This window comes from Entelurus aequoreus, linkage group LG08 (genome assembly GCF_033978785.1).
Source record: "Entelurus aequoreus isolate RoL-2023_Sb linkage group LG08, RoL_Eaeq_v1.1, whole genome shotgun sequence".
In the NCBI taxonomy this organism is placed as follows: domain Eukaryota; kingdom Metazoa; phylum Chordata; class Actinopteri; order Syngnathiformes; family Syngnathidae; genus Entelurus; species Entelurus aequoreus.
The window spans coordinates 79,253,394-79,268,325 of NC_084738.1; the positions used below are offsets into that span (position 1 = coordinate 79,253,394).

General features: G+C 33.4%; 1 protein-coding gene across 1 annotated transcript in view; it reads left to right on the forward strand.

Moving 5' to 3' along the window:
- Positions 1-14,932, forward strand: part of LOC133655246 (microtubule-associated serine/threonine-protein kinase 4-like) — a 200,431-nt gene that overhangs the window by 168,903 nt on the left and 16,596 nt on the right. Inside the window, exons 9-13 of the mRNA XM_062055224.1 lie at positions 8,860-9,014; positions 10,744-10,819; positions 10,923-11,132; positions 13,860-13,961; positions 14,056-14,188. Of these exons, the coding sequence (XP_061911208.1) occupies positions 8,860-9,014; positions 10,744-10,819; positions 10,923-11,132; positions 13,860-13,961; positions 14,056-14,188 (676 nt within the window). The remainder of the gene's footprint in view (positions 1-8,859; positions 9,015-10,743; positions 10,820-10,922; positions 11,133-13,859; positions 13,962-14,055; positions 14,189-14,932) is intronic.

The window sequence follows — 14,932 nt, forward strand, 5'->3', positions numbered from 1 at the left end:
TTGAAAAAAGAATCGTGTTGAATCAAAAATGTTGTTGAAATTTAAATATTGTTGGATCAAGAATCGTGTTGAATCGAGAATCACGAAGCGAGAATCGTGTTGAAAAAAAAATTGTGTTGAATTGAGAATCGTGTTCAAAAAAGAATCGTTCAATTGCAAAAAAAATTGAATCGAGAATCTTGTTGAATCAAGAATCGTGTTGAATCGAGAATTGCGTTGAATCAAGAATCATGTTGATTTGAGAACCTTATTGAAGCAAGAATCGTGTTGAATTTAATTTTTTGTTGAATCGAGAATCGTGTTGAATCAAAAATGTTGTTGAAATTAAAATCTTGTTGGATCGAGAATATTATTGAATTGAGAATCACGAACCGAGAATCGTGTTGAATCAAGAATCACGTTGAAATGAGAACCACAAAGGGAGAATCGTGTTGAAAAAAAGAACTGTTGAATTGAAAATTTTGTTGAATCAAGAATCTTCTTGAATCGAAATTCTTGTTAGATCAAGAATGGTGTTGAATCAAGAATATTATTGAATTGAGAATCACGAAACGAGAATCGTGTTGAAAAAAGAATCGTGTTGAATCGAGAATCACGTTGAATTGAGAACCACGAAGCGAGAATCGTGTTGAAAAAAGAATCGTGTTGAATCAAAAATGTTGTTGAAATTTAAATATTGTTGGATCAAGAATCGTGTTGAATCGAGAATCACGAAGCGAGAATCGTGTTGGAAAAAAAATTGTGTTGAATTGAGAATCGTGTTAAAAAAAATAATCGTTCATTTGCAAAAAAAATTGAATCGAGAATCTTATTGAATCAAGAATCGTGTTGAATCGAGAATTGCGTTGAATCAAGAATCATGTTGATTTGAGAACCTTATTGAAGCAAGAATTGTGTTGAATTACATTTTTTGTTGAATCGAGAATCGTGTTGAATCAAAAATGTTGTTGAAATTAAAATCTTGTTGGATAGAGAATATTATTGAATTGAGAATCACGAACCGAGAATCGTGTTGAATCAAGAATCACGTTGAAATGAGAACCACGAAGGGAGAATCGTGTTGAAAAAATAATTGTTGAATCGAAAATCTCGTTAGATCAAGAATGGTGTTGAATCAAGAATATTATTGAATTGAGAATCACGAAACGAGAATCGTGTTGAAAAAAGAATCGTGTTGAATTGAGAATCACGTTGAATTGAGAACCACGAAACGAGAATCGTGTTGAAAAAAGAATCGTGTTGAATCAAAAATGTTGTTGAAAATTAAATATTGTTGGATCAAGAATCGTGTTGAATCGAGAATCACGAAGCGAGAATCGTGTTGAAAAAAAAAAGTGTTGAATTGAGAATCGTGTTCAAAAAAGAATCGTTCAATTGCAAAAAAAATTGAATCGAGAATCTTGTTGAATCAAGAATCGTGTTGAATCGAGAATTGCGTTGAATCAAGAATCATGTTGATTTGAGAACCTTATTGAAGCAAGAATCGTGTTGAATTTAATTTTTTGTTGTATCGAGAATCGTGTTGAATCAAAAATGTTGTTGAAATTAAAATCTTGTTGCATCGAGAATATTATTGAATTGAGAATCACGAACCGAGAATCGTGTTGAATCAAGAATCACGTTGAAATGAGAACCACAAAGGGAGAATCGTGTTGAAAAAAAGAATTGTTGAATTGAAAATTTTGTTGAATCAAGAATCTTCTTGAATCGAAATTCTTGTTAGATCAAGAATGGTGTTGAATCAAGAATATTATTGAATTGAGAATCACGAAACGAGAATCGTGTTGAAAAAAGAATCGTGTTGAATCGAGAATCACGTTGAATTGAGAACCACGAAGCGAGAATCGTGTTGAAAAAAGAATGGTGTTGAATCAAAAATGTTGTTGAAATTTAAATATTGTTGGATCAAGAATCGTGTTGAATCGAGAATCACGAAGCGAGAATCGTGTTGGAAAAAAAATTGTGTTGAATTGAGAATCGTGTTAAAAAAAATAATCGTTCATTTGCAAAAAAAATTGAATCGAGAATCTTATTGAATCAAGAATCGTGTTGAATCGAGAATTGCGTTGAATCAAGAATCATGTTGATTTGAGAACCTTATTGAAGCAAGAATTGTGTTGAATTACATTTTTTGTTGAATCGAGAATCGTGTTGAATCAAAAATGTTGTTGAAATTAAAATCTTGTTGGATAGAGAATATTATTGAATTGAGAATCACGAACCGAGAATCGTGTTGAATCAAGAATCACGTTGAAATGAGAACCACGAAGGGAGAATCGTGTTGAAAAAATAATTGTTGAATCGAAAATCTCGTTAGATCAAGAATGGTGTTGAATCAAGAATATTATTGAATTGAGAATCACGAAACGAGAATCGTGTTGAAAAAAGAATCGTGTTGAATTGAGAATCACGTTGAATTGAGAACCACGAAACGAGAATCGTGTTGAAAAAAGAATCGTGTTGCATCAAAAATGTTGTTGAAAATTAAATATTGTTGGATCAAGAATCGTGTTGAATCGAGAATCACGAAGCGAGAATCGTGTTGAAAAAAAAAGTGTTGAATTGAGAATCGTGTTCAAAAAAGAATCGTTCAATTGCAAAAAAAATTGAATCGAGAATCTTGTTGAATCAAGAATCGTGTTGAATCGAGAATTGCGTTGAATCAAGAATCATGTTGATTTGAGAACCTTATTGAAGCAAGAATCGTGTTGAATTTAATTTTTTGTTGTATCGAGAATCGTGTTGAATCAAAAATGTTGTTGAAATTAAAATCTTGTTGGATCGAGAATATTATTGAATTGAGAATCACGAACCGAGAATCGTGTTGAATCAAGAATCACGTTGAAATGAGAACCACGAAGGGAGAATCGTGTTGAAAAAATAATTGTTGAATCGAAAATCTCGTTAGATCAAGAATGGTGTTGAATCAAGAATATTATTGAATTGAGAATCACGAAACGAGAATCGTGTTGAAAAAAGAATCGTGTTGAATCGAGAATCACGTTGAATTGAGAACCACGAAACGAGAATCGTGTTGAAAAAAGAATCGTGTTGAATCAAAAATGTTGTTGAAAATTAAATATTGTTGGATCAAGAATCGTGTTGAATCGAGAATCACGAAGCGAGAATCGTGTTGGAAAAAAAAGTGTTGAATTGAGAATCGTGTTCAAAAAAGAATCGTTCAATTGCAAAAAAATTTGAATCGTGAATCTTGTTGAATCAAGAATCGTGTTGAATCGAGAATTGCGTTGAATCATGTTGATTTGAGAACCTTATTGAAGCAAGAATCGTGTTGAATTTAATTTTTTGTTGAATCGAGAATCGTGTTGAATCAAAAATGTTGTTGAAATTAAAATCTTGTTGGATCGAGAATATTATTGAATTGAGAATCACGAACCGAGAATCGTGTTGAATCAAGAATCACGTTGAAATGAGAACCACGAAGGGAGAATCGTGTTGAAAAAATAATTGTTGAATCGAAAATCTTGTTAGATCAAGAATGGTGTTGAATCAAGAATATTATTGAATTGAGAATCACGAAACGAGAATCGTGTTGAAAAAAGAATCGTGTTGAATCGAGAATCACGTTGAATTGAGAACCACGAAGCGAGAATCGTGTTGAAAAAAGAATCGTGTTGAATCAAAAATGTTGTTGAAATTTAAATATTGTTGGATCAAGAATCGTGTTGAATCGAGAATCACGAAGCGAGAATCGTGTTGGAAAAAAAATTGTGTTGAATTGAGAATCGTGTTCAAAAAAGAATCGTTCAATTGCAAAAAAAATTGAATCGAGAATCTTGTTGAATCAAAAATCGTGTTGAATCGAGAATTGCGTTGAATCAAGAATCATGTTGATTTGAGAACCTTATTGAAGCAAGAATTGTGTTGAATTACATTTTTTGTTGAATCGAGAATCGTGTTGAATCAAAAATGTTGTTGAAATTAAAATCTTGTTGGATAGAGAATATTATTGAATTGAGAATCACGAACCGAGAATCGTGTTGAATCAAGAATCACGTTGAAATGAGAACCACGAAGGGAGAATCGTGTTGAAAAAATAATTGTTGAATCGAAAATTTTGTTGAATCAAGAATCTTCTTGAATCGAAATTCTTGTTAGATCAAGAATGGTGTTGAATCAAGAATATTATTGAATTGAGAATCACGAAACGAGAATCGTGTTGAAAAAAGAATCCTGTTGAATCGAGAATCACGTTTAATTGAGAACCACGAAGTGAGAATCGTGTTGAAAAAATAATCGTGTTGAATCAAAAATGTTGTTGAAATTTAAATAGTGTTGGATCAAAAATCGTGTTGAATCGAGAATCACGAAGCGAGAATCGTGTTGGGAAAAAAAATTGTGTTGAATTGAGAATCGTGTTCAAAAAAGAATCGTTCAATTGAAAAAATTTTGAATCGAGAATCTTGTTGAATCAAGAATCGTGTTGAGTCGAGAATTGCGTTGAATCAAGAATCATGTTGATTTGAGAACCTTATTGAAGCAAGAATCGTGTTGAATTTAATTTTTTGTTGAATCGAGAATCGTGTTGAATCAAAAATGTTGTTGAAATTAAAATCTTGTTGGATCGAGAATATTATTGAATTGAGAATCACGAACCGAGAATCGTGTTGAATCAAGAATCACGTTGAAATGAGAACCACGAAGGGAGAATCGTGTTGAAAAAATAATTGTTGAATCGAAAATCTTGTTAGATCAAGAATGGTGTTGAATCAAGAATATTATTGAATTGAGAATCACGAAACGAGAATCGTGTTGAAAAAAGAATCGTGTTGAATCGAGAATCACGTTGAATTGAGAACCACGAAGCGAGAATCGTGTTGAAAAAAGAATCGTGTTGAATCAAAAATGTTGTTGAAATTTAAATATTGTTGGATCAAGAATCGTGTTGAATCGAGAATCACGAAGCGAGAATCGTGTTGGGAAAAAAATTGTGTTGAATTGAGAATCGTGTTCAAAAAAGAATCGTTCAATTGCAAAAAAAATTGAATCGAGAATCTTGTTGAATCAAAAATCGTGTTGAATCGAGAATTGCGTTGAATCAAGAATCATGTTGATTTGAGAACCTTATTGAAGCAAGAATTGTGTTGAATTACATTTTTTGTTGAATCGAGAATCGTGTTGAATCAAAAATGTTGTTGAAATTAAAATCTTGTTGGATAGAGAATATTATTGAATTGAGAATCACGAACCGAGAATCGTGTTGAATCAAGAATCACGTTGAAATGAGAACCACGAAGGGAGAATCGTGTTGAAAAAATAATTGTTGAATCGAAAATTTTGTTGAATCAAGAATCTTCTTGAATCGAAATTCTTGTTAGATCAAGAATGGTGTTGAATCAAGAATATTATTGAATTGAGAATCACGAAACGAGAATCGTGTTGAAAAAAGAATCCTGTTGAATCGAGAATCACGTTTAATTGAGAACCACGAAGTGAGAATCGTGTTGAAAAAATAATCGTGTTGAATCAAAAATGTTGTTGAAATTTAAATAGTGTTGGATCAAAAATCGTGTTGAATCGAGAATCACGAAGCGAGAATCGTGTTGGGAAAAAAAATTGTGTTGAATTGAGAATCGTGTTCAAAAAAGAATCGTTCAATTGAAAAAATTTTGAATCGAGAATCTTGTTGAATCAAGAATCGTGTTGAGTCGAGAATTGCGTTGAATCAAGAATCATGTTGATTTGAGAACCTTATTGAAGCAAGAATCGTGTTGAATTTAATTTTTTGTTGAATCGAGAATCGTGTTGAATCAAAAATGTTGTTGAAATTAAAATCTTGTTGGATCGAGAATATTATTGAATTGAGAATCACGAACCGAGAATCGTGTTGAATCAAGAATCACGTTGAAATGAGAACCACAAAGGGAGAATCGTGTTGAAAAAATAATTGTTGAATCGAAAATTTTGTTGAATCAAGAATCTTCTTGAATCGAAAATCTTGTTAGATCAAGAATGGTGTTGAATCAAGAATATTATTGAATTGTGAATCACGAAACGAGAATCGTGTTCAATCGAGAATCACGTTGAGTTGAGAACCACGAAGCGAGAATCGTGTTGAAAAAAGAATCGTGTTGAATCAAAAATGTTGTTGAAATTTAAATATTGTTGGATCAAGAATCGTGTTAAATCGAGAATCACGAAGCGAGAATCGTGTTGAAAAAAAATTGGGTTGAATTGAGAATCGTGTTAAAAAAAGAGTCGTTCAATTGCAAAAAAATTTGAATCGAGAATCTTGTTGAATCAAGAATCGTGTTGAATCGAGAATTGCGTTGAATCAAGAATCATGTTGATTTGAGAACCTTATTGAAGCAAGAATCGTGTTGAATTTAATTTTTTGTTGAATCGAGAATCGTGTTGAATCAAAAATGTTGTTGAAATTAAAATCTTGTTGGATCGAGAATATTATTGAATTGAGAATCACGAACCGAGAATCGTGTTGAATCAAGAATCACGTTGAAATGAGAACCACGAAGGGAGAATCGTGTTGAAAAAATAATTGTTGAATCGAAAATCTTGTTAGATCAAGAATGGTGTTGAATCAAGAATATTATTGAATTGAGAATCACGAAACGAGAATCGTGTTGAAAAAAGAATCGTGTTGAATCGAGAATCACGTTGAATTGAGAACCACGAAGCGAGAATCGTGTTGAAAAAAGAATCGTATTGAATCAAAAATGTTGTTGAAATTTAAATATTGATGGATCAAGAATCGTGTTGAATCGAGAATCACGAAGCGAGAATCGTGTTGAAAAAAAAATTGTGTTGAATTGAGAATCGTGTTCAAAAAAGAATCGTTCATTGCAAAAAAATTTGAATCGAGAATCTTGTTGAATCAAGAATCGTGTTGAGTCGAGAATTGCGTTGAATCAAGAATCATGTTGATTTGAGAACCTTATTGAAGCAAGAATCGTGTTGAATTAAATTTTTTGTTGAATCGAGAATCGTGTTGAATCAAAAATGTTGTTGAAATTAAAATTTTTGGATCGAGAATATTATTGAATTGAGAATCACGAACCGAGAATCGTGTTGAATCAAGAATCACGTTGAAATGAGAACCACGAAGGGAGAATCGTGTTGAAAAAAAGAATTGTTGAATCGAAAATCTTGTTAGATCAAGAATGGTGTTGAATCGAGAATATTATTGAATTGAGAATCACGAAATGAGAATCGTGTTGAAAAAAGAATCCTGTTGAATCGAGAATCACGTTGAATTGAGAACCACGAAGCGAGAATCGTGTTGAAAAAACAATCTTGTTGAATCAAAAATGTTGTTGAAGTTAAAATCTTGTTGGATCAAGAATCGAGAATATTATTGAATCGAGAATCACGAAGCGAAAATCGTGTTGAATCGAGAATCACGTTGAAATGAGAACCACCAAAGGAGAATCGTGTTGAAAAAAGAATTGTTGAATCTAAAATTTTGTTGAAATGAGAATCGTGCTGAATCAAGAATTGTGTTGAACCAAGAATCTTGTTGAAAAAGGAATCGTGTTGAATCGAAAATGTTGTTGAATCGAGAATCTTGTTAGGTCAAGAATCGTGTTGACTCGAGAATATTATTGAATTGAGAATCAGGAAATGAGAATCGTGTTGAATCGGGTTGAAAAAAGAATTGTGTTGAATCGAGAATCACTTTGAAATGAGAATCACGAAGCGAGAATCGTGTTGAAAAAAGTATCGTGTTGAATCGAGAATCGTGTTGAAAAAAGAATCGTGTTGAATCGAGAATCGTGTTGAAAAAAGAATCGTTCAATTGAAAATTTTGTTGAATCGAGAATCTTGTTGAATCAAGAATCGTGTTGAGTCGAGAATTGCGTTGAATCAAGAATCATGTTGAATCGAGAACCGTATTGAAGTGAGAATCATGTTGAAAAAAGAATCTTGTTGAATTAAAAATTTAGTTTGATCGAGAATCGTGTTGAAATGAAAATTTTGTTGAAATGAGAATCTTGTTGGATCAAGAATCGTGTTGAATCGAGAATTTTTTTTCATTGAGAATCACGTAGCAAAAATTGTGTTGAATCGAGAATCAAGTTGAAATGAGAATCATGAAGGGAGAATCGTGTTGAAAAAAGAATCGTGTTGAATGGAAACTTTTGTTGAAATGAGAATCGTGTTGAATAAAGAATCGTGTTGAATTGAGAGCCACAAAACAAGAATCATGTTGAAAAAAGAATCATGTTGAATTGAGAATCGTTTTGAATCGAGAATCGTGTTGAAAAAAAGAATCGTGTTGAATCGAAAATGTTAAATCGAGAATCTTCTTAGATCAAGAATCGTGTTGAATCGAGAATATTATTGAATTGAGAATCACGAAACAAGAATCGTGTTGAATCGAGAATTGGGTTGAATCGAGAATCGGGTTGAAAAAAGAATCGTGTTGAATCGATAATCACGTTGAAATGAGAATCACGAAGCGAGAATCGTGTTGAAAAAAGAATCGTGCTGAAAAAAGAATCGTTCAATCGAAAATGTTGTTGAATGGAGAATCTTGTTGGATCAAGAATCGTGTTGAATGGAGAATCACGTTGAATTGAGAATCACGAAGCGAGAATCGTGTTGAAAAAAGAATCGTGTTGAATTGAGAATCATGTTGAAAAAAGAATCGTTCAATCGAAAATGTTGTTGAATCGAGAATCTTGTTGGCTCAAGAAGCTATTCTGAAGCGAATCGTCACACCGTGAATCAGAATTGGACCTAATCGTTCGGTCCCCAAATATTCAGCAGCTTCACCACCTTTTCATGGATAAATGTTGGATGCTAATCAGAGAAGAAGAAAAACATGCCGCCTTGAATCTTTTCTTTTCATGCGGAAATATATATTTGTTTCATTTCCAGTCGTCCTGTTCATCACAGGAGAAGCTGCACCAGCTGCCCTTCCAGCCCACGCCCGACGAACTGCACTTCCTGTCCAAACACTTCTGCACCGAGAGCATCTCCACCGACGAGTGTCGCCGCGCCACCGCCATGCGGCCGCGCTCTCGCAGCCTCAGGTGACTAGCCTCAGCGTAAAATATCTCAAATTGTTATTCTCATCGCATTTATTTATTTTTTATAATGCTACAATTAGCTACAAGGAAAATACAATTGGTTGGAAAAAAGTTAGCACGCTAATGTTAGCATGCTATTAGTTAACATACATCACATACCGACTTATATGACTCTGAGGTGTACGGTGGTATAATTGGTTGAAAAAAAGTTAGCATGCCCATGTTAGCATGCTAAAAGCTAACATAGATCACGTACCGACTTATGACTTAAAGGTATGCGGTGGTATAATTGGTTGAAAAATAAAAGTTAGCATGCTAACAGTTAACGTATATCACGTACCGACTTATATGACTGAGGTGTACGGTGGTAAAATTGGTTGGAAAAAAGGGTTAGCATGCTAACAGTTAACGTATATCACATACCGACTTATATGACTGAGGTGTACGATGGTAAAATTGGTTTTAAAAAGTTAGCATGCCCATGTTAGCATGCTAACAGTTAACGTATATCACGTACCGACTTATATGACTGAGGTGTACGGTGGTATAATTGGTTGAAAAAAAAGTTAGCATGCCCATGATAGCATGCTAACAGTCAACGTAGATCACGTACCTACTTATATATACAGTATATATATATATATATATATATATATATATATATATATATATATATATATATATATATATATATATATATACACAATTGTTATCCTCATCCTAGGTTTTTTTGTTTTAAAATGCTACAATTACCTACAAAAAAAATAAATAATTGGTTGGAAAAAAGTTAGAATGCTAATGTTAGCATGCTAACAGTTAACGTATATCACCTACCGACTTATATGACTGGAGTGTACGGTGGTAAAATTGGTTAAAAAAAAGTTAGCATGCTAACAGTTAACGTAGATCACATATCGGTTGGTTTAAAAAAAGTTAGCATGCCAATGTTAGCATGCTAACAGTTAACATAGGTCACGTACAGACGTATATATATATATATATATGTATATATATATATTTATATATATATATATATATATATATATATATATATATATATATATATATATATATATATATATATATATAATTGTTATCCTCATCCTACGTCTTTTTGTTTTAAAACGCTACAATTACTGACAAACAAATTAAAATTGTTTAAAAAAAAAAGTTAGCATGCTAACAGCTAACGTAGATCACGTACCGACTTATATATATATATACTGTATATATATATCTATATGTATATAGATATATATATATATATATATGTATATATATATATATATATACTGTGTATATATATATATACTATATATATATATATGCATATATATATATATATATATATATATATATATATATATATATATATATATATATATATGTATATATATATATATATGTATATATGTATACATATATATATATATATATGTATCTATGTATATATATATATATATATATATATATGTATATATGTATGTATGTATATATATATATATATATATATATATATATATATATGTATATATATATATATATATATATATATATATATATGTATGTATATATATATATATATATATATATATATATATATATATATATGTATATATATGTATATATATATATATATATATATATATATATATATATATATATATATATATATATATATGTATATATATATAAGATTGTTATCCTCATCCCAAGTCTTTTTGTTTTTCAGCCCCGGGAGATCTCCTTCCTGTTACGACCACGAGATCATCATGATGAACCACGTCTACAAGGAGCGCTTCCCCAAGGTACGCCGCCATTCTTGTCTCACCTTGTATTAGTCTCACCCCGCCTTTGTCTCACCCCACCTTTGTCTCACCCCACCTTTGTCTCACCCTCCTGTGCGGGCAGGCCACGGCCCAAATGGAGGAGAAGATCCAGGAGATCATCCGCAGCAGTTCTCCAGAGATGGTCCTCCCGCTGGCCGACGGCGTGCTGGGCTTTGCCCACCATCAGATCATCGAGCTGGCCAGAGACTGCCTGGAGAAGAGCCGGCAGGACCTCATCACTTCTAGCTACTTCTGTGAGCTCACTGACAAGCTGGAGAGGCTGGTGCAGGAGGTACTGACCACCCACTCCACTTCCTGCTGTCACCACCACTTCCTGTCACTCCACATCCCTGATTAGTGATCGTTCTTATGGAAGCACCCGGAGGGAAAAAATATTCAATGTAAACATTTTTATTTCAAATGAAATGAAATAGAATTGAATTGAAATTAATGTAATTCAAATTGATTCAATTTGATTCAATTGAAACCAATCGGATTGGATTGCAATGTATTCGATTCAATCGAGTTCGATTGGGTTCGATTCGATTCATTTGATTGATTGGATTGGATTATTTTCAATTGGATTCGATTTGATTGAATTGGATTCGATTCGGTTTGATTTGATGCGATTAGATTGGGTTCGATTCGATTAATTTGATTGATTAGATTGGATTGGATTTGATTCACTCGAGTTCGATTTGATTCAATTGGATTGGATTCAATTGGATTCAATTCAATGAAGTTTGATTCTATTCGATTCGATTGGATTCCATTCAATGAAGTTCGATTGGATTGTATTCATTTGATTGATTGTATTCCATTAGATTCGATCGGATTGGATTCAATTGGATTCGATTCAATCAAGTTTGATACTATTCGATTGGATTGGATTCCATTCAATCAAGTTCGATTGGATTGGGTTGAATTGGATTGGATTCAATTGGATTAGATTGGATTGGATTGGATTCATTTGATTGATTGTATTGGATTCGATTCGATTCGATTGTATTGGATTAGATTCGATTGGATTCAATTCGATTGGATTTGATTCGATTGTATTGGATTCGATTTGATTGGATTGGGTTAGATTCGATTCATTTGATTGATTGGATTTGATTGGATTGGATTCAATCTAGTTCGATTTGATTCAATTGGATTGGATTAGATTGGATTTGATTCAATTGAATTGGATTCGATTCGATTCATTTGATTGATTGGATTCGATTCGATTGAATTGGATTCGATTCGATTAGATTGGATTGGATTGGGTGTGATCGATTCATTTAATTGATTGGATTGGATTGGATTCGATCTAGTTTGATTTGATTCGATTGGATTGGGTTTGATTGGATTAGATTCGATTGGGTTCGATTCGATTGAATTGGATTCAATTCAGTTCGATTTGATTAGATTGGATTGGGTTCGATTCGTTTCATTTGATTGATTGGATTGGATTCAATCGAGTTTGATTGGATTGGATTTGGTTCGATTCATTTGATTGATTGGATTCAATTGGATTGGATTCAATTGGATTGGATTCGATTGGATTGGTTTCCATTCAATCAAGTTCGATTGGATTGGGTTGAATTGGATTGGATTCAATTGGATAAGATTGGATTGGATTGGATTCATTTGATTGATTGTATTGGATTCGATTCGATTCGATTGTATTGGATTAGATTCGATTGTATTAAATTCGATTGGATTTGATTCGATTGTATTGGATTCGATTTGATTCGATTGGATTGGATTGGATTGGGTTGGATTCGATTCATTTGATTGATTGGATTTGATTGGATTGGATTGGATTCAATCTAGTTCGATTTGATTCAAATGGATTGGATTAGATTGGATTTGATTCAATTGAATTGGATTCGATTCGATTCATTTGATTGATTGGATTCGATTCGATTGAATTGGATTCGATTCGATTAGATTGGATTGGATTGGGTTTGATCGATTCATTTAGTTGATTGGATTGGATTGGATTCGATCTAGTTTGATTTGATTCGATTGGATTGGGTTTGATTGGATTAGATTCGATTGGGTTTGATTCGATTGAATTGGATTCAATTCAGTTCGATTTGATTAGATTGGATTGGGTTCGATTCGTTTCATTTGATTGATTGGATTCGATTCAATCGAGTTTGATTGGATTGGATTTGGTTCGATTCATTTGATTGATTGGATTCGATTGGATTCGATTCGATTCATTTGATTGATTGAATTTGATTGGATTCAATTGGATTAGATTTGATTGTATTCCATTTGATTTTATTCGATTGAATTGGATTCGTTTCTGTTCGATTTGATTCGATTAGATAGGATTGGGTTCGATTGCATTCATTTGATTGATTGAATCGGATTGGATTCGATTCAATCTAGTTCAGTTTGATTCGATTGGATTGGATTCATTTGATTGATTGGATTCGATTGAATTGGATTGGATTCGATTGAATTGGATTGGATTCGGTTCGATTTGATTAGACTAGATTGGGTTCGATTCAATTCATTTGATTGATTGGATTGGATTGGATTGGATTCGAATCAATCGAGTTCGATTGGATTGGATTCATTTGATTGATTGGATTGGGTTGGATTCCATTCGATTCAGTCAAGTTCGATTTGATTCGATTTGGTTGGATTCGATTCAATCAAGTTCGATTGGATTGGATTGCTCTGATTCTAATCCCTCAGCTATCAAAGCAGAAAGGAAATGTCAACACAAGCATGGCAAACACTAACAAAGTCAACAAAGTAGTCAAATCACATTGAACACTGAACAATAACTTCTTCAAATGAAGCTAAAAATAAGAAATATGTGAGAAATGTTTAATAAAGTGTAAGAAAATAGTGTGAAAATGTAAACAGAGGAACCTGAGAAGAATTATTTTCTAGTGCCAGGAGGTTACAGCTGTGCTCTAAAGGGTGAGCACCAAGTATGACTAGTAAACTAAAACCCAAACTGTTAAAGATAATTATTGAGCAGGAGTAATAAGACATCTTGTCTGGTGTCCAGTCCACCGAGAGGTCGGAGAGCGAGGAGGTCAACTTCATCCGAGACCTGGCCAAGAAGATCCTCATCGTCATCGCTCGACCCGCTCGACTGCTGGAATGTCTGGTAAGTGTTTGACCAGAACCTCATGACAACCAGTCAAATGTGAAGAAAACTTGTTTGTTTTTTTCATTTTTGTGGGGTTTGTAATATTGTCCAGGAGTTTGACCCCGAGGAGTTCTACCACCTCCTGGAGGCGGCTGAGGGCCACGCCAAGGTGGGCCAGGGCATCAAGACCGACATCCCGCGTTACATCATCAGCCAGCTGGGACTCACGCGGGACCCTTTAGAAGGTTAGCCTAAAATGCTACAATTAGCAATTTTCTACCCTAAACTTCTGATTGTCTGTTACTGTGTCCCGGAAACTAAGTTTCGAAACTGACTCTCCAGCGCCCCCTTTTAAATTTGATAACAAATTAGCCCCGCCCACCATTTTTACATATCGACACAAAAATTGCTGGAGACGTCCATCCCGACTCAAGAACCTGTATCGGAAAACAAACAGGACGTCGGCTATCGGTTAACGTATATCACGTACCGACTTATATGACTCTGAGGTGTACGCTGGTAAAATTGGTTGAAAAAAAGTTAGCATGCTAATGTTAGCATGCTAACAGTTAAGATAGATCATGTACCGACTTATGACTCTGAGGTGTACGGTAATAAAATTGTTTAAAAAAAAAAAAAAAGTTAGCATGCTAACAGTTAACGTATATCACGTACCGACTTATATGACTCTGAGGTGTACGGTGGTAAAATTGGTTGAAAAAAAGTTAGCATGCTAATGTTAGCATGCTAACAGTTAAGATAGATCATGTACCGACTTATGACTCTGAGGTGTACGGTAATAAAATTGTTAAAAAAAAAAAAAAAGTTAGCATGCTAACAGTTAACGTATATCACGTACCGACTTATATGACTCTGAGGTGTACGGTGGGGAAATTGGTTGAAAAAAAGTTAGCATGCTAACAGTTAAGATAGATCACGTACCGATTTATGACTCTGAGGTGTACGGTGGTAAAATTGGTTAAAAAAAA